Source organism: Strigops habroptila, chromosome 2, assembly GCF_004027225.2.
Source record: "Strigops habroptila isolate Jane chromosome 2, bStrHab1.2.pri, whole genome shotgun sequence".
Taxonomy (NCBI): domain Eukaryota; kingdom Metazoa; phylum Chordata; class Aves; order Psittaciformes; family Psittacidae; genus Strigops; species Strigops habroptila.
The window spans coordinates 33,235,456-33,260,901 of NC_044278.2; the positions used below are offsets into that span (position 1 = coordinate 33,235,456).

Genomic DNA, 25,446 nt, shown 5'->3' on the forward strand with positions numbered 1-25,446 from the left:
TGGTTATTTATGCTTCCCCTGTCCACGCAGTGAATACAGTGTAGACAGACTGAGAGATGGGAAACTTTGTTGTCGTACTTCTTCTTTGTTCCTGAAGTGTACCATCCTTTGATATCTAGGGTCTTTCTTTAAGGACTTGTTTGTTTTTCCCTCTATTAGTGATTGCAATCCTGTGATGGTCTTGGGAAGGGGCTGGGGCTTCTCTAGGCTGACTTTCCTGAGCGCTGGAGTTGGGAGCAGGAGGCAGGGAGCTACTGGTGTGAGCACTCCCTGTGCGGCCACTGTCACAGCTGCTCAGGCAGCGATGGGATCCGGACAGGATCCCCACAGCGACTCTGTCCAAGTTATGTTCTCAGGGAAAAGGGGGTGGGAAACTTGTGCCCTGCTGTGTCCATCCCACGAACCAGGAAGGGCAGACCTCGCTGTGCTAGAACAGTCACTTTGGCATCTCACATTTGTCTGAAGCTTCTGCATAGCGGTACTCTCCTTATGAATTTGCACCAAAAATACCGTCTCCAGGATAATGTCCCAGTGTAAATTTGAAAGGCAAGCTGGGTTTTCTTGTGTTCACAAGCTGTTGCTTTCATGGGCACTCTGGCACGGTGTGCTAGTGGTGTAGAGGCAGTTCTTGTGAGCCAGACCTTTCAAAAGCAGATGGTAATGTTGGGTGTCCCACCCAAGAAATGCAAAAAGGGTCTCCTTTCCAGTCAGTGCTGCCTTAAAACAATCCACGCCTTAGAGACCCAACACCCCAAAAAAACTTCTGATAAACCTTGGCTGCAATCTGTAGGCATAGGAAAGCATGAGATGAGGAATCATTCCCAAATGCTGTCACTTGTTCAAAGGACCAGAACAACATTTTGGCTAAATGCCTCACCATCAGAGCTGGAAGTCTGGGGATGCCACTTTGCAGGAGCATTGAGGATGTCTTTCCTTTGTCATTTTCTGTCATGTCTCCCTCCTACTTTTATCAGAGAAAGAAGAATTGTTCCAGAATTTATTGGGACAGATTGCAGAGCAGTTCTCGAGGTAAGAAGCTGAACATTATTACTAATTTAAAATGCTATTTCTTTTATCAGCCTGAAGTGAAATTTTCACAGGGGGCAGACGGGCATTTAAGATCTATTTCAAATTCCACTCATCCTGCGAAATTTAGGCCTGGTACACACGTTATTTTCTGCTGTCAGCAATACAGTAGCTTAAACCAAAAGCAGTTTTGGCAATTATCTTTGATCTTCAAAAGAGATCAAGTAATAAATATAAATGTTCTTACTGTGCTCCTGCCTTCTTAGGAAGCAAAAAAAATGTTTCTTTGTTGAACAGTCAAGTCATCTGATTTGTTTTGTTTTTCCCTATCTACCTCACTCAAACATGTCTCTCCTCCAAGAGGATTTCTCAACATCTGTAGAGCTGCTTATTTTATTCCAGATGGTTTCAATAAGATGGATCAATCCCACCACAGCTCTGCAAATCACCAGCATAACTCCAAAGGAGGAGGGCTTCAGAGTATGCAGAGACCAAAATGCTGCTGTTAGGCAAAGCATTATCAATTTAACTTTGCTTCCCTGGGGGGTACAATAACAAGTCACTGCTGAGAGAGGGTGATGAGGTGTTGCAGAACCACAGTACATTCCTAGGGCCAAGGCCATGACAAAATCAGTCAAATGGGGGGGGGGAGGATAAAGTATTTTCTGACTAAATTTTAGCATTTCTATGGAAAATTTTCCATTCCTTATTGAAAGTGTGGCTGAAAAGATCAATCCTCTGAAAAATATAGACATTTCTTGAAAAAGTTCTTTGTATCTAGGGTAGGTACGGCACTAAATGTATAACATTAATACATGAGGGTTTTCTTTTCAGGGTTTTTAAAATCAACGAGCTGAAAACGGAAGTAGCTAATCACTTGGCAATGCTGGAGAAAAAGGTTGAATGTGAGTGTCCCTTTATTCACATCACAGTGGGAACCAGTGTCTCAGAAACCCCCTGCCTAGCTGCTCTCCCTGTATCCCGCCTCCGTCCCACTCCTCGCAGACCCTCCGCTTTCTCCAGTTGCTCATAATTTGTTTGGCCTTGGCCCCAAAAGGCTGGAGGCCAGCCCGGGTGAGATGTGGGGAAGGTGAGAGCCCATGCTGGCACTCACCAGGGGATGAGGCCAGGGAGGGGATGTCTGGTGTTGCCAGCATCTGGAATGCCTCCTGGCCTCCCCTTTGAGGGGCCATGTAGCCCTTCACCAACCTTCGGGACCAGGGACACATCCTCCCGCTACGCAGAGGGTCTCCAACACCCAATTCCCTGTCCCTCACCTTCAAGCGCCCTCACCTCCCCACCCACATCCCCATCACCTCCCCTGCACCCAGCATTGACCCTCCCAGGCCTCTGCATAGGAAGTCCCTGCAAAACCCTGCCTCCTTAATACATCTGGGACCTAGTGGTCACTGCTGCATCTTGTAATTAATAACAGGGGTTAACACAGCTGCCTTCCTTCTGCTTTAAGTCAAGTCAGATACTTGCAGAGGTCAAACATTTGCAGGGAGACTTTCTCCTTGCAGAATCATAGAATCGTAGAACGGTTTGGGTTGGAAGGGACCTTAAAGATCACCTAGTTCCAACCCCCCTGCCATGGGCAGGGGCACTTACCTCTAGACCAGGTTGCTCCAAGCCCCGTCCAGCCTGGCCTTGAACACTGCCAGGGATGGGGCAGCCACAGCTTCTCTGGGCAACCTGTGCCAGTGTCTCACCACCCTCACAGGGAAGAATTTCTTCCTAATGTCTAATCTAAACCTACACTCATCTCACGATTCATCTTGTCGTCTCACGAGGCATTGATTTCTGCGTTGCTAACATGGGGGTTCACTCTTCCCTGGCCATATTGCCTGCAGACTACTAGGCAGCATCAATTTCCTCGCTTGTTCAATGTGTTATGATATTCAGTTACTGTGCACAATCAGGTTAAGTTCATTTGGTCAAAGAGCTCCTTTTCTGGGTTTTGGGTTCCCCCCACCCAGCATCTGACTTGTTGTTTTCCAGTATATTATGAAGAACACACAGAAAGGCAGGGAAAAGGTATGAAGAAGAGGTGTGGCACTGTCACCCAGTTTTGACACCAAAGGCCGCATCTTTGCTGATACACAGCATTTAAGTCAGGAGCGGGCAGAGTCTTCCCTACAGCTGCAGAAAACACTTTTGTCACTAGAGCTGGCTGGGGAAAAAAAAAAGCAGCTTATGGTCCATGGAAGAAGTTGTTTTCTTGAAACTTCCCCTGACCAGAAGCTACCTTGACCCTGCAGCTGCTCAGTGAGACTAATGCCTTTGTCAGCAGGGAGAGGAAAATATGTCCTTATTCAAAGAGCAGCTGCAGGGGAACCTCTTCCTGAGGCCACCCTAGCTGCAGGCTCCAGTGCGGTGGGAGCCCTCCAGTGACATCCATGGAGGGGCAACCTGCAATGTGCCTACCCCAGCACAGACCTCTACAAGGAACCCCAGGCATTTTTTGTGAAGCTTGTGGCCAACTCCAGTCCTCAGGGCTAAGTGCCGTGGACTAAAGCAAATGAAGCAGTGTTCCTGTGGGATTTCCTATCCCCCAGGCAAGCAACTATTCCAGCCACTGGCTCCCCTGGGATCCCCAGCTGCACCCTGCACCGGCAACCAGCAGCAGTGGAGGGAGATAACACAGATTTGCACACTGGTGGGGAGGAGTTGTGTGCTTGCACCCTCCAGCACTTCATTGCTGGTTTAGGGAAGGCAGCCTACCCAGCACTGCCGTGCCATGCAGGTGAACTGAATTCTCTGGTCCCCAGACAAGGCTTCTTTCTGTAAGTGGGTCTCACTGCTGATGGAAATAGCAGCTGATCTAGCAATCTGCTGCCATTCTACCTGAGCACTCGCGATCCCATCTCTGGCAGCCTCAGCCTGTGGGAAGGAGCTCCCTGGGTTGCCTGTCTAAAAGTGCACCCATCTGCTCAAAATTGGACTTCCAGAATCTGTGACAGAGCCAAATCTGCAACATTTTGAAGTAATTCCAGGCTTTCATGCTTAAAAAGCAGAACTGTGAGAGAAAGGGAGTGTCCAAACCTCCCTGCTCGAGCTGGGCTCCCAGAGGTTGCTTTTAGACCCATGTTCCAGTGCTGGATTCAGCCCAAGGATTTCTTTAGACAGCACAGGGTCTTTTCAGAAGGCATTTCTTGCTGCAGAATAATATAATGGTCCCTTAATCAGTGCACATGACAAGGCCATTTATCATTTGTGAGCCAAATGTGAAAAGAATTGTGCTTTTGTTTTGCCTTTTCTCCTACCTCCTTCAGAGAACCCTTTTCTCCCACTTTCACATGTGATCTCCAGGATTTCTTCCCCAGAGGGGACGTGTGTGTGGAGATAAGTGCTCATGACAGAGTTACATCTGCACCTTACATAAAATGCTCTCAGCTTCCTTCCCATTACTGTCTAGAGACTGCATCACACAGACGTGTTTTCAAGGAGCCAAATCTTTTAACTGATTTTTAAATCCCATCTAAAGCTTGTGACTTCCCCTTGGAAAATCCTTGCACACAGGGCAAGAACTAGGAATGCTTTATCTGTGGCTTCACTTACTCTGCTCCAGTGTTTGCACAGCAGCCCACACATGAATAAGGAAGCTGGCAAAAACCCTTGACAATTTGTAAGCATCTCACATCTACCTTAAGAAAATAATTATGTAAATTCTCTTCTCCCTCTGGAGACGTTTTGGAAGAAAACTGAAGTGATGCAATACAAAAAAATGCTCAGGGCTGCCATTTTGCAGCATAGCTCCTCTTCTTTCTGCAGTTGCCTGCCCCCCTACCCTCTAAGTCTGATAACTTTGCTTTGCTCCCACTGCTTCAAATAGGCACAAGCCACCATTTAGACAGCTTGGCAAATGGACTACCCACAAACTTCTCCCAGGGCCTGCAAGTCAGCTGCAGCTGATCATCAGCAGTTGAACAGAGCACCCAAAAAAGCACAGCCAGATACTCCAGAATCAAGATACTGAAAAAGCAGGACAGAATCTTGCCTGTATCATCACACCGTAAACACCCAAAGAAATTGCTTGTTAACAATGCTAGACAGAAAAAACCCAGTAATCTGGAAATGGGACTTTTAAGTGGAGGATATCCCTGTAATCAAGCATAAATAAAACCCCTTTCCCTTTCCTTTCCTTAATATGTGCCATTTTGGACTTGGTTCATACACCTCTCTGTTTTTCCTCTTTCCCATTTCTAACAGCAATCTTTGTTGTTACTAGCATGAAATGAAACAGAGGTCTCTGCTTATCTACACAGTTGTGCCCTCCGAGGCAGTTTTTTATCATCACTTACATGCTACCCTCCAGATAAATGTGATTTTGACTATTATTTTCTAAGAAAGTTATTGAATACTGATTGTATGATTGCACATTCCCCGGAGTTCGCTGAACCACAGCCTGTCCAAGCAAACAATAAGTAAACAAACGAGCTGTGAAATGATTGCATATGAATGACATGTACTTAATAAATGGTGCTGTATTATGTCCTTAAGCACGCTGATAGTTAAATGAGAGGGAAAGAAAAGGGAGAATATTGTTATACTTGCACTGCATTAGGTTCTCAAGGCTATGTGAAGTGCATTGCTGCATAAACAGGCAATCAAACTTTTTGCCTTGTGGCTCTCATAATTACACACAGAAAGGAAATATAGGATTTTTTTGTGCTGCATGCAGAAATAACCTTTGATTACAAAATTGATTGGCAAAAAGAAGTGACAGATCTTCAATACCTAAAAAAAAATAAAATAATAAAATTAAATCAATTGTTACAGCAAAACTTTTCAACATTTCTCTTTTTCTCCTGCATTCTCACTTCGGTTTTTCTGTATCTAGCAATGCCTTTCAGAGCTCCTTAATGCTCTGCGTGAACTTCCAGATTAAAACCTTTTATCTTAATGGGAATTCTAATCCTACCGGGACATGTATGCCTAGCTGCGCTTATCATCCCGTCACTGGAGAGGTTTTTTTTTTTGCTCAGGATTTCCTTTGATTCGTGTTCTACAGCATAGAAGTGAAGGCACCAGGACAGCTGACTGCTGCTAACAGTCGTGGAAAAGCTGAGACGTTATAGCCACTCTGTGAATTAAAATACTGTAGTTATTATCTAAAATTGGCAGCAGAGAATTCCTATGGGTTTTCAAGATACATCGCTCTGGCAGCACCTGCATATGTGAGAACCGAGGCAGACTGTAAGAGCTTGCTGGCTCATGGGATAACCCTATGTTAAAGCCCTTTGAAATTTTGCACAATTGTGAAACGAGATCCTTCGACTTTCGCCATGGTAACACCCCTGTTGTTTTCCTTTGTTGACAGTGGAAGGCCTGAAAGTAGTGGAGATTGAGAAATGCAAGAGCGACATTAAAAAGATGAGGGAGGAAATGGCAGCAAGAAGCAGCAGGTAAGTCCTGCTTTGGATCTAACCAAAGAAATAAGCATCTGGTTTCAAACCCTAATGCAGCGTTTCGGCAGGATTGAGTTACCTTCTGGGCTTAGAAATGAAGAGGCAAGGAAACCAATAACCGTTAGGGGCAGTGGCTTTAATTTAACATCTGAAGATCTATAGCCATTCATCAGTTAAAATAGCTCAGGCCATGGGAATAGACAAAAAGGTCTTGCAACAGAGAGTTATTTTTCGCCATACAGAAAGAATGGGAATTCTTCATCCAGATTTACTGGGAGAGAGGGAATGGTAAAAGAACTTTTGTATAGTGTGGCATTCAGTTGGGAACCAGCTAACACTCAAATCAGCTCCAACATATTCTGGGAAAATATTAAATAAATAAGTAGCAGCTCTTCTAATTATGATCTCATGCTACTATAAAACGTCCATTTCAAATTCAATAAGAAGCTGGGAATTTACTCTCTAGTTCAATGGCTTACTATGATTTTGAAGCTTGGTTTTGCTGTAATTAAAACAACAGCAGAAAAGATTGCATTTTGTGCAGCACATAGTCTCGGCTGGAAAGTCTGCCCCCTGTGTCACTGAATACACCATTAGGACAAACAAGTCATCACTGAGAGATGATGAATACTTCTGGAAAGGTTGCTGGAGAGGGATATACTGCGTTGCTCAAAGTGTGGGTGAAGGAGGTTTTTCTCTGCAAATGTAACTATGCTATCCTGACAGCCTCTCTCATTTTCTTCATTTGGGGTCAAATCCTCTGACCTTTAATCAAAGCTATTTCCTACTGAGGGCAATAGGAGATTTGCTAAAAGAATTAGGCTTTATAATCACTCACTTTTATAAATTCTGCTATCTAGATATGTCAGAAGGAACAGTGTTAATACATTCTTATTAAGTCTAAGGCCAAATTCAGCTGTCATGCTAGTATAACTGTGGAGTAAAATTATTAACCTCAGATCTGCTCCAGATTTATTCCAGTAGGATGGATTGCAGTTTGCCCTGTGACTTGCACCATTTCTTGTTCAGGTGTATGAGGAAATCTCATTAGAAAAATCAGAGCTCAGATTGGCAGCAAATAGAAAATCATGTACGCTGATTTGTGTTGGGTGTGATGTGAATAACGTGCGCCCATGCATCTAGCTCTACTTTTCCTCAACTGTTGTAGGGAGCTGGGAGAGCTGCACTTACAAGCACAGTGACCACAGGCACATCAGGACTTAAAACCAAAGAGGAAGCTATGGCAACTTCATGTTCGCCCAGTTGCTACTACACACATCAGGAAGTATGGGACTGTCCCAGCAGCAACCATGACTCATTCCTGTCCCAGATCTTGTCATCTTACAATCTATATTTTGTAGTATAAACAGCAATCTGCTAACAAGAAGAACAGGAATGGGGAGTGCCATGTCTGCCCAGTGCAGCCAGCTCCAGCTGAGGTGTGTAGTCTTCACTGAGAGTTGTAGTGAGATATGACAGCTGCCAAAAGCCAGAGACCAGCATGGACCATGATGCTGGAAAGCTGTGGTAAAAATGGATGCAGTGCTCAGCAGCAGGTAGTGCTGATACCCAATCTCGCTTGCTCTAGCTCACACTGTATAGCTGCTTTTGCTGAAGCAGGAGCCTAACTTACACTTCTCAGCATCCCTCTGTGCCCTATTGATATGGCAGCTACTTGTCGCAGCTCTTCTTGGTTGCCTTGAGCTGGGTCTTTCTCTTCCCAGGTGCACAAAAGCTCCTCTTCCTTGCACAAAATTCTGCCCATTATTATTTGTACCCTAAGGGCTTGAGTGTCAAAGCAGCAGCTAGATGTGGCTAGGTTCAGTGTGTAACCAGGGGTGGCTATGAGTCACTTCTTTTTGCTCTAAGACTGAGGAGAGGATGCTTCTTGGTGGATAGCCACTAAAAGGAACCCCATCGGGAGCTGCTGAGGAATGAGCTATGGTTCCCTATCCCCAAGTGACCATGGATCCGCAGGAACCATGCCCGCAGTGACCCCAGCCTAGGGGTGCTTCACCCCAGAGCGGCTGAGCAATCTCTTTCATATTGGCATGAGATATGTGCTGTGGGGATAAAACAAGGCACCCCAGAGTAAGTAGAAATGTATTTGCTCCTGCTTAGACTTCTCTTCCCTTGTGCTATGCCATTTGCTATATAATGCATTACAGTTGCAATTAGGGATCACATCTAAATTTAGTTAATGTACAAAAGTATGCTTGAGTGCATATATTCCTTCAATAATATCACAGCCCACACAGCTGTATGCTTGTATGTTTGCATATTCTTACATTTGCTGTTACACTATCAAACTACCAAGTAGGAGTGAACAGCTAGATTTGTAAGTCATCATGCATAGTGAATTGTGCATCTGTCCTCTTCAGAAGAGCAAAGGATCCCCACTTGCATCCCCTCAAATTGCTTTTTTTTTGCTAGTCTGCTTTTTGCGCTCCCCACCAGCAGATGCTAATAACATTATAGTGTCATTTAAAATCATGATCATTTGCAGATACAATTTTATGTTTGAAAAGGTCTGATACATCCTGGCTCTGGTGTGTTCTCCAGTGTGGTAGCACGAAGGCTTCAATGTCATACTACAGCTGGGAATTAGGGATAGCTGGCTGACCTTCAGCTAACCCTGGCAGCCAGCTCCAGTTAGGGCAAGGAATGCCCCCATCTCACTATTTTTATCCAACTAATACCCCTTAGAGTGGAGTTTTGAGGAAACAGCTTTAGAAATTATTAAGACAGCTTTTCACCAACTGAGAATCAACTCAAACAGGCTCCTCAAATCTCCTCAAAAGCTGGTTGAAGCCAGCTGACCGCCATGAACTGTAAGATGACATAACTTGTACAGGATTCAGACAACACCATCAGGAATGATAGCAGACATCAATGTTAAGAGGAGAAAAGAGACTCAGACCAATTCCCAACAGAGAAGAGAAGCACTAGAAAGAGATGCAATATACAATATGTGAAATAATTTTAAAAGGATCAAATAAAGTTAATGGAATGCTTTGGTTGGCTCTTTCGGGGGGTTTCTTTTAACTTCATTTGGCAGGAGGCCTGAAAAATGAGAAAGAATAATCCAGAGATAAATGCAAAATGCAAGCAGATCAGCCTCACATGAGAGTTATTAAAATCCATGTGACCAGCTACATGGGAAACACGTGTTGAGTTAAAGTATCATGATTGCCACAGGTGACAGCACACCAAGTTTTATTGTGCCCCCCATGGCTGTAAGGCAAGAAACTGCTCACGCACTGCAATGCAGCAACCTAGATGTTCTGCAAAGGCTGTAAGGCTGGTGTGCATCTCCCACCATCACGGTCCTCTGCTCAGATGGGCTAGAATCACAGAATAGTTTGGGTTGGAAGTGACCTTCAAAGGTCATCTAGTCCAACTCCCTGCGATGAGCAGGGACATCTTTAACTAGATTAGCATGAGCTTGGCTCTTCCACATGCAGAGGAAGGATTAGCAGGTAACTATCAGTGGGTGCTGGTGTTAAAAAACAGGCGAGTGTTGATTACCTGTAATTGCTGGCAGCAGCTCGCTGCCTCCATGACCTGGGAGCCAAGCAGACTGTGTCTGCCGAGCCTGTGCCTCACTGCTGTTGTCCCGCCTGAAAAGCAGCAGGCAAGATGGTCATGCCATCAAAATGGCTGGTCTTACCCAAGCTTTTATGAGGGCTGGAGCTGGGCTGGAATAAGCCTTGGCCTTTGTGGGTGCCTACGCTAGTAAATAAGAAGAGGTGTGCCAGTGTCCATACTCAGCGTGCCCCCTGGCAGGGCTCTGCAGTCCTCGGACAACTATGCCTGCCATGGACAGCAAGCTGCTTGCTGAAAGTTACTTGGTTTAATCAGAAATGATGGGATATCCACAGATGCATGCCTGGAGAAGCTTCTTGCTTGAATTCAAATAGACTGAGAAGCTGCACCAAGTTGCACAAGGGCAGAAAATCCTAAAGAGGATCACACTTTAAATGCATTTGAGCAACACCACATTAGAAAGAAAGAGGTTGGAGAGCAGGGTCATTCTCCAAGCTATGCCTACTGAGACACCAGAATATTTCCAGCATTTTTTGAGGCACTGTGGTTCTGTTCCCACAATGTTAAGAGCTGCATATTTAATTTCAGGACTAACTGTCCCTGCAAGTACAGCTTTTTGGATGAAAACAAGAGGCCGACTCCCCGGCGGGATGTACCATCCTACCCAAAGGTACCACACAATGCTTGCTCTTCCCAGAATCCTACCACACACTTGATATCCTGACAAGTGCTGGTTTACAACGCTTGACTCACTAGCCATCTACATCCTAGCTAATTCTAAATCCAGGGCCTGATCCAAAATCCCTGGAAGCCAATAGAAAAAACTGTCACTGCCTGCGGTGACTTAAAGTTGGATCCTCAGTAGTCTTTAATATTTGAAAGCTCATTAGTGTTTGAAATGTTAATGAACATTTTGCATTCATCAACATTTAAAGCTCTTTTGTCTAGTTAGATTTGTTTATTCTCCATGCTCAGAGCAAACAATCAAAAATAGCCTATAATGTTGTACTCTAATTGAAAATAGTGCTGCTGCCTGTTTTCTCCTAATGGATTATTTTTTGATTTAAAAAGTAATTTGTGGGGGTGCTTCACCTAGGGAAACAAATAGAAAATGTGACATTGGATTTTCTCCAGAATGATTCATTGTCCCTGTGAAAATGAGATAACGTATTTACTAGAGAAAACAGCAATGCTTGAAGAAAAATGTCTACTGGGCAAGTACAAGTAGAAATCCACAGTGATGAATGAGGCTGAAACCATGAAGCATACAGCATCTTTGGTCCTAGCACTATCAGTCTTTGCCCACAGGAATTGTTCAAAGCTACCAGGCTATGTCTGCTCAGTGCCCACCTCACACCTTGACAAAACACCAGCTCATACATGTGCAAATCAGAGCTAAAGACTGGGCATTTGCTTGCACACATCAAAGCTGGCTCAGCCACTCTGAAGTTTACATGGTCCTGTGTGATGCAGGTGTATGATATGGACATGCCTCTTTGCATATTTGTCTTCAGAGCCTTACAGAGCAATGAATTTTAAGTTCTGCTGTTTATTCTGCTCTGCCTAGCAAAAGTGATCTCTAGGTCTCTGAAGCAGGCATCATATATTTCTTTTAATTTTGCCCAAGAGGCTTGTGCTCCTGGCACGAACACACATTTTCACAAAACATATCAGTTCTAAAACAGATTTTTTCCCTTGATAAGTATATATGTCAAATCCAATTTTGATGTACTACTATGATAGTAGGATCTTGAATTAACAAGTGCTATGAAGAGTTGTACTGACTGACTGCAGAGTAAACTGGTAGTCTTTCTGTACCACCCCTAGACCAAAGCTCATAGTTTTGTTTTTAGGAGTTTGGGTTCTGTTGGACAGATTGGCAAAATTTTATATCATTGTGAGATGCTGGATTTGTCCAGCGTCAGTGAGGCTGAGAAACAATGAATACACTGATAGATGGTGTCGTGACAGCAACATACATTTGTTATCAAATAACAAATTCATACTGCTAATTCACAATTTTCTTGCAGAACATCATTTTCAATGTACATTATATGTGTAAATGCAAAAATAATTGCCTTCTCAAGAAGGAAATTAATCTTTGTTGTTATTCTGCCTTGGATTAAGTATCAACAGTTTGATGGCTCAGAAAATTTCATTTACCTGCTCAGTACAGTAAGCCCAAACAAATTAGAGACAGCCATGGTAAATGGGCCAAGTGAAGCTACATGGGTTTTGTGGCCCAGAAAGACTCTGATGAATGGAGTCTAGAAAAGATGAATTGGTAGAGTCCTGGTCTTTTAACCCCCCACATTCCTTTTTTCCATTTTGTACACAAATCATAACTGGCTGATGAGCTTGGATTTGTTTTAAGCCTCTGAGTATAATGATAAAAAATCACTTGAATCTTGCAGGCTGACAACCAATTTGAAAATGTGGGCGTTCTTGAAAAAATACTCAAAATGAGAGTATAAATCATCTGAAAGTAAATATATCATACCCACCAGCTAATTTAACACTGCAAGTGTAGACACTTCACACCATCCAGCCATAACTGGCTGCATCGAATGTTGCTGATGCTCTGCAGGCAACAAACCCAGTACAGCCAGGAACGGGTCTGATCCCTGTGCCCTTTATATCCCTGTGCTGGATTTACCCACAACCCCACCCATAACACCTCCACTCTCCTGCCATTTCTCCCAAATTCTCCACCTCTCTGCCCCACAAGGATCTCCACCGATCAGCAAGCTGCCTGGGGGCTTGCTGCCTGCTAGGCATAGGCATCCTGGCCTGACTACAGGCAGCTGGTGGGGAGGGTGAGGAGGGTTGGGCAGGAAGAGTGAGAGATCAGTTTCTCTCTCCTTGGGAAACACAGCTAAACCCCTCGTGAATAGAACTCTGGGAGTGCCAAGGACATGCCAATAGCAGGTCCCATGCCAGGGTGGAGGACCCTTATGCCAACTGTTTTTTTGTCTGCAGTACATGCTGTCCCAGGAGACCATTGAAGCACTTCGGAAGCCAACCTTTGATGTATGGCTGTGGGAGCCCAATGAGGTAAGGATGCTGTGTTAGCTGGGTTAGCACTCTTTCTGAGAGCCAACAAAGCCAGAAGAGCCCTTTGAGATGGTCTGTGGGTTTTTTCCCCTTTTCTGCCCCTTACTCTCTATCCTTTTTTTATTTTCATATCACACCAGAATACAGTATTTTTTCCTAATAGATGTTAGATAGACTATGCTGATTATCATACTCTGACTCCTATTTTTTCTTTAATCTTTTCCTAGTAATGTCCCACAACAACTGGTGCACTGTCATTACCATCACATGAGTTGCCTTGTGCCATTTTATCTGAACAAATCAATCCCTAGCAAAGTGTATGCTCAAGCACATCATCAACAACTCTGCTCAAATCGATAAAGCAGCATGCTGCTGTATGAAGCCAGGCAGAGGTGCATGCACTGATTCACACCCTTTTAGGTGAGGGTTTTTCCTGCGGTGTGTTCTGAAAAGGTTGCAGAGCTGCATGCAAGGCCTATTAGTATTTTCTTGTTGCTTGTCATATTTTTCTTATTGCTATTAGTATTATTCATTGCTCGTCACTTGTATAGCAGAAGGTTCTGGAAGGCCCATGTGTAAACCTCTGTGGAAGCATGAAGCAGAAGGATGTTTCTGTAATGGACAGCTTATAATATAATGTAAAACTAGATTCAGCAAACACGAGCTAATCTCACTTAGGAAAAATGTAAGGGAGGGCAGGACTAAAGTAGGGGTTTAGTGTTGCTTTTTTTCCAAGGGAAGGACTGGGTAGTTCTAGCAGCACCCCAGCAGCAATCACTTTAATTACTTTCTCAATCAGATGTTGTGCATGTAAGAATCATTATGGCTCAGCACCTGCAGGTCAACATGACAATTATAAATACCCCATACAGCACCCACGGGAACAAGATGTTCCCTAGTGGCTTTAGGTCCCTCTCCCATTTGCAGAGGCTGGCAGAACTTTGCTTGTGCAGTCCGTGTGAAGCTGAGGCTGGTTCTCTGCAGTTACTGCTCCCTCTCCAGTCTCTTTTCTCTGTACCATGGCCATACAACTGCTCAGGCAAAATGGCTTGGCCCCAGCTTTTGAATGCCTGTCAGGTCTTTACAGCAAGGGAGAATTACGACCTGCCAGGTGGACCGCAACACTGTTGACTCACTGTTGTTCTGACTACTAAGAAAGAATAGTGAGAAACAAAAGCCATTATCCATGGATTCTTGTGTGCTGAGGCATATTATTTTAGCACAGTAACTCCTTCAGAGTACTAGGAAACACTATATGGTGGCATGAACAAGGCTAACAAGAGGATGCAGAGATCAGACATGCCCTGCAAGGAGGAGTGCTGCTCAGAAATAAGATACTACACAATCTCTAGTGAGCTGAGCACCATATGGGTTTATCTTACCCTTTTAGCTCTGGTTTATGTTTACAGAGATTATTTCAATTCTGTCAGTGCTTGTTTAGCAATGAGCATTTGCCCACATGTTCAGTGGAGGGCAGGCAGGTTATAAACCTTAGTCTTCTGTAAGCAAATTGATAATGTGCTCTGCAGCACCTCAGTAAACAGAACTATGCAGCAAGCCTGTGTTCTCTTTCTCAAATGCCCACTCATTTAAGCCTTAGAAGAGTCCAACATTCAAGCTTTCGCTGTTGACCCAGAAAGCTAAAAATGAAAACTGAGATTCTCACATGTTCAGGCACAGGAGCTTTGAGACTACTGTTACCTTGCCACTCACCAAAAGCTCTCTTGGCAACAGCTGGGGGGAGATAGGTATTTCTGAGGGTAATTAAGCCCTTCTGGTTCCAGTTTGTTGTCTCAGAAAGTCTTTTCTGAAACTGTTGCCAAACGTATATTCTATCTCAGGGACTAGCAACAGGACATAGTGGTCTACAGCAAAATGCTATCCATGTGATTTGAGCACCATGCAGCTCATGACATTGTCCCTCAAGTCTTGCAGGAAAGTCTCTTTCTTCCTATTCAGATGACTCAAAACCAGCCTCTTTTTTACTGCATGAACTATGTATATTCCCTGGATAAAGTTTCATTAGATGAAATAATTTTTCTGGAGAGTTTTTAAGAGCCTGAATAACAGAAACCTAACTATAAATGTCTCCAAGGCCATATTTGTGACATTACACTCATCATGTTAAAACTCCTGGATCACTCTACAGTCTAAGAACTGCACCAAATACTTTAATGGCTACATTTCATCCCCTGCATATTTTGCCTTCAGAAATGGGAATGCAGATACATAAACTCCTGAACTCCTGTTCATCTCTGACTGGTGGCAGCTGTTAAGTGCCCAAACACATCAAATGATCAATACCATTCTTTTCCACTATTTTCAAATCCAGAAGATTAACTGGGATTGGTAGTGATATATTGCCTTCACCCTCCTTCCTACTGCAGAGCAGATGTTGTCTCAAAAGAGCAGCCTGCCTTTGCGTTTCAGCTATTGGGAGTCATAGTTACGATTTACAGGAGTGGATGGTCACAAACCTGCTGCAGTTTTGTAGGGTTATATTGGTAGACCGTTTGTTAAACAAGAAACACGAGTTAAGATAATGGAATTAGGAACTCACAAGAAGTCATAAAGAAAGAAGATACTGACACATATCTAGAATCAAAGAGTTTTTTAAGGATCTCTTATTTTCTGCTGCCATTTTCTATACAGCTAGGGCCTGGTCCATTTTTGTACATCTAGGGCCTTTGGAGTCATTAGGAAAACTCCCACTGTTTTCATTGAGCATCAGAGCATATCCCAGCTGAATTAGAAAAATGGCAATACTTTCTTGTGAGAAGGCATTGCTGTGAAACACATGAATCACAATTACTAAGGAGCGCTGGTGTGATTCAAAGCCCTCCACAAAACCTATGAAGTCAACAGCAATCTGTCTGCTTCAAAAAGCTTTCAGAACCTCTCTATCTCCCCTCTTGCACTGTCTTTAATCACACAATCTTTGAACATCTTTCTTTCATCTTAACAAGTGGGTTCTGCAATTATTCCATGCTTGCAAGGAGGAAATTCACTTTGCAATGTATCAGAAAGCAAAGTGATATTTACCAAGCCAATAACCTATCTGTTCCTGTCTGCAGATGCTGAGTTGCCTGGAACATATGTACCATGATCTTGGGTTGGTAAAAGACTTCAACATCAATCCTATCACGTTAAAGAGGTGGTTGGTAAGTATTTCAAATTATTCATATTTGAAAATTTTCAAAATCAAAAAGCGATTAAGAGGACATTTGGTCATGGAATTAACTTGACTCACCTGAGTAATCCCACTGAAAGCAGTCAATCTATACAAATTCTTAAAATTTAAGTACTTCAGCAAATGTTTGCATTCTAGTGGTCACAGATATCTTTTTAACTGTTTTGCATTTGTTTGCTGAGACTTCTATTACTGAGAGCAGTTGATTTCTGGTGAATGCTCTCGGTATCTACTGTAAATGGAGACAAGACAAGCATCTTCAGATATGGCAAAAAAAAAGAAGCCAGTATGTGCAGTAACCATTAGATGTACTACATGGGGAGTAAAGGAGCAAGTCAGGAAAGAAAGGGAATTTCTGAGAAGCTAAATAACTTTCTTTGCTTTAGTCTTTAATGTTGAGAATGTTGCAGAGATGCAAGACATGATAAAGTTAAGATCATACAAAACTAAGATGTCTAAAGAAGAAACGCTGATTTATAAATCAGTAAGTTTTCAGGTCCAAGAGGGAGCATGAGAAAGCATTTACTAAAAAGCTGAAGAATATACTGACTTTCTTAGAAAAACCTGTTGTGTTCCTAGAGAACTGTAAAACAGTAAATATTTTACCCGTTGTTTAAAAAGGATCTAGGCATAGCCTGAAGAATTATAGTTAGTAAAAATTACATCTTTACCTGACAAATTGATTAATACAGTAATTATAAACATCATGATGTAAAGTTCATTATACAGATGTTTCATACAATTCGTGTAGCAAAGACTGACTTATCTGTTCTAATTACCTGAAGAGTAGGAACAGAATAGAGGGAACCATTTTGCATGATGGATGTAGGCTCCCAGAAGGGCCTGAACAAATTCCACAAATTCAAAAGGTGGTTAGCAAACGCAAAGCAAAACTCTGGATTCATCATATCATGAAGTAGAGCAAGAGCAGAAAGTACCCAGGTACGAGCTTACATGGGGCAGTGACTGACACGGCCCGGTGTGCTGCTGTACAATGAAGCTAAGAAGGCAGAAGGCTGATCAGAGAATGCAATGAGGGATAAAATGGACCAGTGTCACCGTGTCACCACAGAAGGCATAAGGCTTACCTGAAATTTATTTTAGGCCTTTTTAGAAAAGTAGTATAACCACATTAAAGGAGATATATAAAAAATGATCAAGACCTAGGAACTCTCTCCCAAAGAAGGTAGATGGAAAGCTCAGTATTGTTGACCTTAGAAAGCAGCTGAACAGAAGGGGTGGGATGAAACCCAATACAAACAAGGCTAGCACAGAGTAGATAAAACAGAAAATTTCCTCCTCCTGTTTCACAGCCTGAAAACATGGGGAACAAGGTGATATGTCAACACACATCAACATGCCACCCACATGCATTACTGCAGGCAGCTTCCTGTTAGCTTGTATCTCCAAGTAATTGGTTACCGCTAGCATTTAAGACAGCCTTGTTCTGAACAACAAGGGGACTTTATTATGTATTTTCTACAAAGGTAAGACAGGGTGAGATTTCCTTTCTTAAACACTAACTTCGCAGAAAGAAAGATGATTTAAAAAAGCCTCAAGGACTCTATTTCGAACTATGATACTTCCCCAGGCACAGTATGGGCATCAGTTTGAACCTAATTGGGAGAGAAAAAGCCACCTCATGCATATGCTTGCTTTCTTGCTCCCACATCCACTGGGTACAGAAATCTTCCAGAAAAGGGAGGGACAGATGACTAATGCAACACAGTCACTCCAGTCCTTCAGTGCTCTGAGTCAGGAGTCCCCTGGGATGCTCTGGGCTCCACTTCTGGTTGTATACATTACATCTATGCAGTGCTGTACGGTACCTGGGCATGACCACAGTGTCCATGCAGAGGCTGTGACACACTGCCCACCACCTGTGAGCCTGGCTGTCAACCATATTGTGTCATTATTTACTTTAAAATAATATATTACTAAAGTCCTTGCTGCAGAATAATCTGAACAGCTTTGCAATGAAGCCCCAAATACTGAATAAGCATTGAAAACCCACACTTCTCTTGACCCAATCCAGAGTTTTAAGGCTTCCTAGTAGTCAGGTCCCAGGTTGAAGGGTTTGATCCTGATGGGGCTTGAAGGCTCTTGAAGTAAATTCACTATTTAGCTGGAGAAGGGGACACAAATTCTGTCCATGTCATTAATTCAGGCTCAGTAATCGAAGCATGTGCATAACAGCTCAAGGTTATGGATGATTCAGCAGAAGGGGTCCAGCAGTGCTGCTGATGCTTGGCTGTTTTGTGCAGGACAGGACACAGGCTGTCCAGTGCATTGTAAGAATGACTGTGGCATGTGGTAACCCAGCTGTGCCAGTGTCACTCAGATAGCCCAGTTGACAGGAGTGAGGACATATGGAAAGACAAGCTTTAGCTTGCATTTGTAATGAGGGCACATAGCCAGGATCTGTAGGAAGTTAAAATCTGTCCCATGTGCCTATATGGCTTAATCTCTCCCATGCTGCCTTAGCATGGGAAATCCACATGGGTAAGCCAGGGCATGTGCATTCATATCTCCACTTTGCCAAGCAACACATCCCAAAGTGCTATCTGTGAGCATTTGCAAATGAAATAACAACTGCATTTCAGCCTTGAAGATTTCAAAGCTGCAATTTGCATTCAGCAAGAGAGGGCAACGGGGATATACTTTGAGTTCTTTACACACCCCAAAGACACCATTTAACCACTGCACGGTTTGAAATACAAATTCAGGATGAGAGCGCAGAGTCCTATCTCAAGACTGAGATGCATTTGACTGTGCTGGGATGTTTACCCATTGCTAGCTGGTATGAGAGAGAAGCTGCTATGAGCTTTGCCTGTTGACAAATTCTTGAAAGGCAGTAATCTCCCAACCTCTCCCAAGAATGCAGAGAGTGTCAGAAAGCCTCTGTGCTTACCAGTCTGTCCTAGCAGAAACTAATACTGGGCTCCATAGGACACCTGTAGGGATACAAAGTGCTTCCAGGGAGGCTGGGAAGCATACGTAATTATATTCTTCTAAAGAGCTCTTTTCTCTCTGACTGTTTCATTCCCTCTCTCTGCAGCTGTGCATTCATGACAATTACAGAAACAACCCCTTTCATAATTTCCGGCACTGCTTCTGCGTGACCCAGATGATGTACAGCATGATCTCGCTCTGCAGCCTCCAGGTATGCCTTCCACCTCAATAGTACCACTCCATTTCCGTCATGGGGCACATGTTCATCCGCTCAGCACCATGAAACCTGTGCCACTTTTCTTACAAAACAGGCCACCAGCTTGCTAGCAAGTGATGAGCTTTGCAGTAGTAGCTGCATTGGTTTAGTCCCTGGGGCAAGGAGGAGGTGTTGCATTTCCGCCTCTGGCTGCCCACTCAGTCATCCCGTCCCAGATCCCAAGCACCTACACAGCTTTCTGAGGCTGCTAGGATGCTACCTTCACCTCCTGGATACCCCAAATTTGTACACTGAAGCTCTTCTGACACTCAGCATGAAACATCTGTGAATCAGATCCCAAAGCCTGCTGAATTATGGTGTGTGGATATGGTCTTCATCTGTGACACAAAATATTCCTACAAGAGGTTTTCTCCAAATGTGTGCTTGCACCTGGGTGAGCTACTTCAAATAGTGCCTTGCATGTACAGTATGCAAGATTCACATTCAACTTGCACTTTGTTCAAAACTATAGGCATCATTTATTTTCATTGACTGGATAACTTGTGTTTATATATTCATTTCATTTCTGTACAAACCAGATTTTACTCAGTTAAAAAAACCCTGTCTTCTCCATAGTTAAACATCTCAGTTACTGGCCTAAGTATTTTCTTGCCAGTAGGAGAGTGAAGAAAAACTTGCTTTAATGGAACTTTGTCCTATTCGGAAACTGTGAGAATGCAACACTTAATTTTTCTCACTCTTTTCATAACTTTAGTTAAGGCAGAATGCAATGGCAACTAAGCTGTCTTCCAGCCCTCCCTTAGCTAATCAGGATGCTCGAATGACTTGTAAGATACTGTGCTAATATCTCAGTGCTTTTATATGATCCTTGCAGTAATAACAAGTTTCAAGCAAACTGCCTCCTCTGAGCTGCTGTTATTTAATGCAACAAAGGCAAATCTGAGTCATTTTTACTGGAAGGGAAGGCAGAATTCTTTCTTGAATGAAGTAAATTGATCTGTGGAAAAACACTTCATTTTGCTCAGATTTGCATTTCTCTAAAAAGTAAATGTGGGTGGGTTTTTCACTTTTTTTCATTTATGGGGATAGGGGAAGTAGAAAACGTAATACTACCGTAATGTTCTGTATTTTACAGGAAAAATTTTCCCAAATTGACATCTTGATTCTCATGACTGCAGCAGTGTGCCATGACTTGGACCATCCGGGCTACAACAATACGTAAGTCTGTCCCTTGTTTTCTCTTCCCTTAAAATTCATTGGGAAGGTAATACCAGCTGGCATTTTTGGTAGATCAGGTTCTCCTTCTCACAGCTTGAGCTGGCAATGACCTTCCGGAAGGCCCTGGTGTTCACTCACACATAGGCCAAGGAAGAGCTTCACGCACAAAACTCAGGTCTGGGTTGGGGTTGCCAGCTGTCCTTGGCTCTGTAGGGAAAATTCTTTTTCATATCTCTATTCCAACACTTTCCCCCACTCCTGAGAAAACAAGGTAATATGTACAGATGAGAGGGAGGGAATAAGTTATTATAGCTCTATTGACTGAAATGGAATAATTACACGAAAATGCAAACCATGATTTAACTTTCACAGTATTTCATAACTATAAATAATGAAGTGCATGTTATTCTATTTATTATCATGTGAAGAAATAAGAATTGTTGACCCATGGACACTTTTGTGTGCATGTATGTGTGTGTGAAAAAAAAAAAAGAGTATCTAATTTATTTTTGCCTTTCGTTAAAGAAGGGCAGAACCCAATTCTGACTGGGATCAGTGAGAATCTCTCTGTTAACATTAGTGGCGGTTGAATGAAGCCCAGACAGTTCTTTCTTTGTTTGTCTTATGTCATTTTAAGCTACAAACACTTGGTAAAATAAAAATAAAAAATAAAAATAAAAAACCCAAACCAAACCAAAACCCAAACCAACTTCTACAGGGAAATAGTGCCTGAGAGAGTATTAAGATAAAATCTATCTTCTCAAAAAATCTGAGTTAGTATTAACAATCAAAAAACAAACTGCATCTAATTGAATAAGTATTGAAAAGAATGTAAATAAAAGTAAGCAGCATGGTTTAGAGCAGCTGGTGCGCGTCTGCAGGAGTTCTCATTGTTTCTCTTCACATCAGCTATCAGATAAATGCACGAACTGAGCTCGCAGTACGCTACAATGACATCTCCCCACTGGAGAACCACCACTGTGCTGTGGCTTTCCAGATCATTTCCCAGCCAGAATACAACATTTTCTCCAACGTCAACCAGGACCAATTCAAACAGATAAGACAGGTATGAATGCTGTTCCCCTCTGCATCATACAAACTGTTCCTGAAGATGTGAGCACTCACAGACTTCCCTGCTGTACAATGCAAGTGAATCATTCTCCCTAGAGGGTAGGACTGAAAAAGCCCCTCACACTGGAAGGATTCAAGAGGGACTCTTGGAAAATTTCCACAGCAGCACTCCCTGGAATGTCTTGCTGAGAAATAATGAGTACATCCTGACTATTAAAGCCTATGACATTTGGGGGGTAGATATTTATATTATTGAAGGAGCCAATTAGCTCTGACTGGGAACGGATTAAGCTCTCATGGCAGAAGTTTATGTTTTAAGAGAACATTGTATTAATCTTAAAAGGGGCTTCAAAATGGGGAAAGATTTACAACAGCAGAGCACTTGTACTGTTGGAAGAGGCTCTGGTGGACTGGGAGTCATCACAGTTATCTCTGAGACAGTGAACAATGCTAAAATTCCCATTAGAGCCCTAAGGGCCAAAATTCAGGCTTAGTTTCCATACAAATGAAAAAGCATTTGTGCTTTTCATTACACACCAAATGAAAAAGCAGACCAATGTAACGGTTCAGATACCTGTCTGGTTGGGGTTACTGATTCTGCCAGTGCACGGGAAGCAGGCATGAGCCCAAAATGGACAGATCTGTATGAAAACCTGTAACTTTAAATTAATCATGTTTTCCCATCACGAACTCGACCTAGCAGGAGGATACCGAGCTCCTAACACATTGTCTGCATCTGGATATTTCAAAGCCCTTAATCCAAGGAGGATGAGCACAGAGAACACCTAGATCTACTCATCTTTGTCTCTTCCTAGGCCCATTAAGAGTCAGCAGCAAAATCTATAGTGCTTTCCAAGGAGCCAATAGCGGATCTTGGCAAACACAGTGTGGCTTTTAACATCCTGTTGTACAGTTAGTTTTTCCACGATTAGTCAATCAGAAAAGAAAAATCTCAATGTCTCTGGAATATCACACAAGCATTACAGGCCAATCCAACCATGATCTTCATATGCCATGAACTCTTTATAGCCCTCTTCCAATTCGTTTGGCAGTTTCAAGTCAGAAACTTCCCCTTTAGGTGTTAACAATATACTGCATCTGAGGCTTTTTGAGTGTAAGGAAGACGTAAAGAATGTCAAGTTAATATGTGAACATGTTTTCTTTGCTAGGGGATAATTACATTAATCCTGGCTACAGACATGGCGAGACATGCAGAAATACTGGACTCTTTCAAGGAAAAAATGGAAAATTTTGATTACTCAAATGAAGAACACATGACTTGTGTAAGGAGGTTTTCTGGATTATTATTTTTCTGTGCATAGTGTGAAAGATTGTAGATTGAAATCTGTTTATTTTAAAACCAAAATTCAATATACATTATTAAAAAAAATAAATCCTTTATACATTCTCTGCCCCACCAAAAAGAATTACAATTTGAAAATGCTCTATATAAAATAGATTATTCCAGCTTTAGAAATCCTGGAGTCTCATCAGGAAAAAAATTCTATTTATTCTGTCAGGTCACAAATTCATATTGTTCCTTACGATGGGGCAAAAAGTATCCACAAGAGTACAAACTCTAGTCTCTTCTTCCCAATCCAGCCATCTTTGGTGTCCAGGGCAGTTTTTCCCCAGCTGCCTCTGAGTGCTCCACGAACAACTTCATGGTCATTTGTGGCTGAATCTCTTCATGCAGCAGATAAGCACACATCCCACTGTGACACGTAGCAGTGCCACAGATAGGGAAACCAAGGCAGAGAGGGGATAAGTGATTTACAGAGTAACTGAGAGAGTGGAAAAGAATCCAGGTCATTTAAGACCTTTGATTTAATCCTAAAGCTGTCCTTTCTGTTTGAAAACATTGTTTCTCAGTCAATTGTAAAGACATAGGCTCTGGGTAGGATAAAAAAGGGCTGGCATTAAGACTGCAGTATTGAATTATTATCCTCTTTCAGCTGAAGATGGTACTGATAAAATGCTGTGACATCTCCAATGAAGTCCGCCCGATGGAAGTAGCAGAGCCCTGGGTAGATTGCTTACTAGAGGAATATTTTATGCAGGTAAGAATGAGGGAGGGCTGCTCTTCCTGAATCCCACCTCAGCTACAGGTGCTCCATCCTCTGACAGCCAAGTATAGCTTTAGGATGGGAAGACTTCTTTTACAGAAAGTTGGAGTAGGATGTCAGCAAGTGAAGCTGTTCAGAAAGCAAATGAATGTGATTTGCAGATGAAAGACAATAGCAACCTAGAAATCCTAATGCCAGCAGACTTAAGCTTGTTCTCTGCAAAGCAAGTTTATTTGACATACAAATGATTTTTGAGACAAAAGGGCAAGAGCTATGGCAAGAGAAACTTGTCAAGTAAATTATCAGATATCACATAGGAATTAGTTTAGATACTTTTCACTGCATGTGAACATCACGGTCTGCGAAGTCAGGCTTTAAGCTCCACAAACCATTGCTCCTCACTGGATTCCCAGCTGAACACAGTTTCGGATTGCTTGAAAAAGGATCCCTGGAACAGAAGCCCTCAGCTACCCCTGGCACATGGGCTCCCAAGCAGCATGTACATGCTGCAGCAATGGGATCTCAGTCAACACATGGCTGCAGTGCTCTGAGGAAAAGATGCCAGAGCTTTCTTTTGTGTTTTGTCTATATTTTGATAGGGTTCATGCCAAGAAGATATCTTGGATGATATGTCAGAAACACTTCTAGCTCACTGGATGTCCAGCTTTTTACTTAAAATTACAGTATCTGTATGCCTTACTGTTTTGGCCATCCAGCAAAGGCACTGTGTCCTGAAAGACCCAGTAATTGAGAGATAAAGTCTGCTACAGGACATCATTTTCGCACGCACAGTCTGTGACCTCCTTGCACATGAACCCACATAGAAACAATAAGTTACACGGTCAAGTATGTAGCTCGGCAAACTCTTTGTAGTCAATTGAACTACTATCCATTGACAGGGCTAGCCAGAACTAGTTTTAATAATTAGTGAAGAAGAAGAAGTAATTTCTCATTGAATACCTGAAAATAATCACTCTCTGGAAAATGATGAGGACATCAAAGACCTATTCTTTCTCTTCCAGAGTGGCAAGAGCCATTGTCACCTTCTGAATGCCCTGAAATATTTCACCTCACAAATCTCATGAATTCGGAAAGGGAATCAGGTGGCCTTGTTGATCTGTAAGCCTGGAGCTCAATGTTTTCATGCCAGTGCTGTGCAGAAGTAGCTAAACAGAGTTCTCTATTCAGATACTTGCACTAAACAAAGAATGATGCATTGGCCCAAGGGAAACATATTGCTATTCTGTGCTATCTTCAGACATCACTGAGATCCATATCTGAAGCCTACTGCTCTTTAGCTAGTGATCTGCTTGTTACATTACTATCTTCAAAGGCTTCTAGCCGTAATTAATATTTGTTCCCTCTGGATTTGTTCCAGAGTGACCGAGAGAAGTCTGAGGGGCTTCCAGTGGCACCATTCATGGACCGTGACAAAGTGACCAAGCCGACAGCACAGATCGGCTTCCTGAAGTTCGTTCTTATCCCTATGTTTGAAACAGTAACAAAGGTAAGCCACCCAAGGCCAGAAGCAGAAGTGGGGACATGCAGAGCTTCAGCATTTGCTGCATCAGGTGCTTAGTTAGCCAGGGAAATGGGGATGTACAGTTCACACTCTGCTTTTCACCCCATTTCTAGCACATACAAGTTAATGAATACAAAATGAAATGTTGATATTCTTTCCTTATTTTCACCTAG

The 25,446-nt window shown here is 42.8% G+C and overlaps 1 protein-coding gene across 3 annotated transcripts in view; it reads left to right on the plus strand.

The window, feature by feature from the left end:
- PDE9A (phosphodiesterase 9A) overlaps positions 1–25,446 on the plus strand; it is a 49,706-nt gene that overhangs the window by 21,657 nt on the left and 2,603 nt on the right. For all 3 annotated transcript variants that reach the window (XM_030475916.1, XM_030475917.1, XM_030475918.1), the window contains 12 exons: positions 975–1,029; positions 1,861–1,931; positions 6,350–6,434; positions 10,572–10,653; positions 12,963–13,037; positions 16,112–16,198; positions 19,286–19,390; positions 20,532–20,614; positions 21,524–21,680; positions 22,855–22,968; positions 23,641–23,745; positions 25,130–25,258. In XM_030475916.1, coding sequence (XP_030331776.1) covers positions 975–1,029; positions 1,861–1,931; positions 6,350–6,434; positions 10,572–10,653; positions 12,963–13,037; positions 16,112–16,198; positions 19,286–19,390; positions 20,532–20,614; positions 21,524–21,680; positions 22,855–22,968; positions 23,641–23,745; positions 25,130–25,258 — 1,148 coding nt within the window. The remainder of the gene's footprint in view (positions 1–974; positions 1,030–1,860; positions 1,932–6,349; positions 6,435–10,571; positions 10,654–12,962; positions 13,038–16,111; positions 16,199–19,285; positions 19,391–20,531; positions 20,615–21,523; positions 21,681–22,854; positions 22,969–23,640; positions 23,746–25,129; positions 25,259–25,446) is intronic.